General features: G+C 40.1%; 1 protein-coding gene across 1 annotated transcript in view; it reads right to left on the minus strand.

Moving 5' to 3' along the window:
• Positions 1-1,280: 1,280 nt before the first annotated feature.
• LOC105556477 (zinc finger BED domain-containing protein 4-like) overlaps positions 1,281-1,755 on the minus strand; it is a 1,529-nt gene continuing 1,054 nt past the window's right edge. Inside the window, exon 2 of the mRNA XM_012003575.1 lies at positions 1,281-1,755. Coding sequence (XP_011858965.1) covers positions 1,281-1,755 — 475 coding nt within the window.

The raw sequence follows: 1,755 nt of genomic DNA on the forward strand, positions 1-1,755 counted from the left end.
GCGCTTGCGCGGTCGTGCGACGGGGCGACCCGCGTGTCTCGCCGGGCCGCTCGGCCGTCCCCGTGGACGGTCGGCCCGTCGTGTGCGCGCTTTGGCGGTGGGCGCCGCGGGCACCCACCCTTCGCCTGGTGTTCGGCGGCATCCGGTTTCGAACCGGGAACGGTGCATACTTGGTGCATCGTTACAAAATTATAGTACATATATAAGTTTGTTGCGGTGGTCCCACCGCTGTCACCAATTTTGTTGCCGCGCCGCTCCGTGCGCGGTGTAGTTTTTTTCTTACTCGCTCCGGAGGTGTTCTCTTACGAGAACCGAAAGGATTCTTTGATGGGATGTGGCTGGTCGGAGGTCACTTCAAGAAGGCATCGTTGGATCTCACAGATTAACTTTATTTAACTGAGTTTTACAAGATTCGTTGACGGCAGGCCGAAGGCCTGACGGACAAGTGTTTAACGCGTATAGTAGGTTATCGTATAACGCGATAGTGACAAGTGCCTCGATCTCGGGCGTTCCTCTGGTTTTAAGCCCGATGATCGAGTCGTCAGCGTTCTCGGTCCTCGATCGAGGTTATATGTAATCGGGTCGAGAACTTGCTGACTTCTTCTTCGAATTTAATTAAGTTGCGCGTTCGGGCCTTTGTGGCTCGATCGCGCAATCTTTTGGCTTACGCTATTATTCTTATTACAATTACAATGCTTACATTGCTTGTTCGAGTACCCTCATTACCTCTTTATGCAATCAGGGCACAACAAGTTGTAATTATTGGAAGTTTGAAGTGTCGAATGTTGCAGCTGCGGAGCACCTATCTTTTGAACATAGTATTTGATTCAGACGAACTTGTATATACATGAAATTACGTCCTTGATCAGAGCGCTTATCAAAATAATTTCATTTTTTTTATTAATGAAATTAAATCTCTATGAAATGAAGTAAAAAGTTTTAATAAATTTTAGAGTTTTGGAGCAAACAATAAATAGCCACAATGGTCAGTATTGAATAATGGGAATAATTATTAACATTAAAGTGGACTTCTATATTATTGGGAAAAATAATACTTCAGCCAAGATGATCCTGGCTAAAACAATATTTTTTGTAATAAGTCATTTTAATTAAAAATTATAGACAGTTGTATCTGATAGTATTAAATAGTGCTCTAAAAATTATAAATTTAATTAACGGAAATTGCAGCACTGACAATGAATGACAAAACAAAAATTATGAAAAGTAAGCAGATTTATTTATTGTGATTTATTAGCATTTCTCTTATACTAGTGTCGATATTAGTAATCATAGTTTAGTATTAGTAAATTTTTCATAATAAACAATAATATTTCAGCGTTTTGCGGTGATAATCTATTTCTATTATCGGAATAAACCAATTTTCCTGCACTGAAAAGTCTTTCTGAATGCACGGAAGTGGGTGGAGCACTTAAGTATTTCAAAACCAAAGTTTTGAGATTAGGATATTCCAAAACATGTGTTTTCCACCATGTTAAGGGATCCTCATTTCTCGGTGATAGAGGTAGTGTCAGGTATTTCGTTAACTCGACATTGTAAACTGCAGTTTTCTTGTTAGTTCTATCAGTCGGTTGTCTTTTAAATGATGTCTGGCTTGATGAATCCTCAAAACTACTATTATCGTTGTCCGAATTTGAATTGTTTACTATGTCATCGAAGCACTTCCAAATGTCGTCGTGTGTTTCACTGGTGATATCGTGATTTTGAAGAGGGTTGACATTATGATTCTGTGTACTG

The sequence above is a fragment of the Vollenhovia emeryi genome, unplaced genomic scaffold (genome assembly GCF_000949405.1).
Source record: "Vollenhovia emeryi isolate VEMERY1.0 unplaced genomic scaffold, V.emery_V1.0 DF939992.1, whole genome shotgun sequence".
Taxonomy (NCBI): domain Eukaryota; kingdom Metazoa; phylum Arthropoda; class Insecta; order Hymenoptera; family Formicidae; genus Vollenhovia; species Vollenhovia emeryi.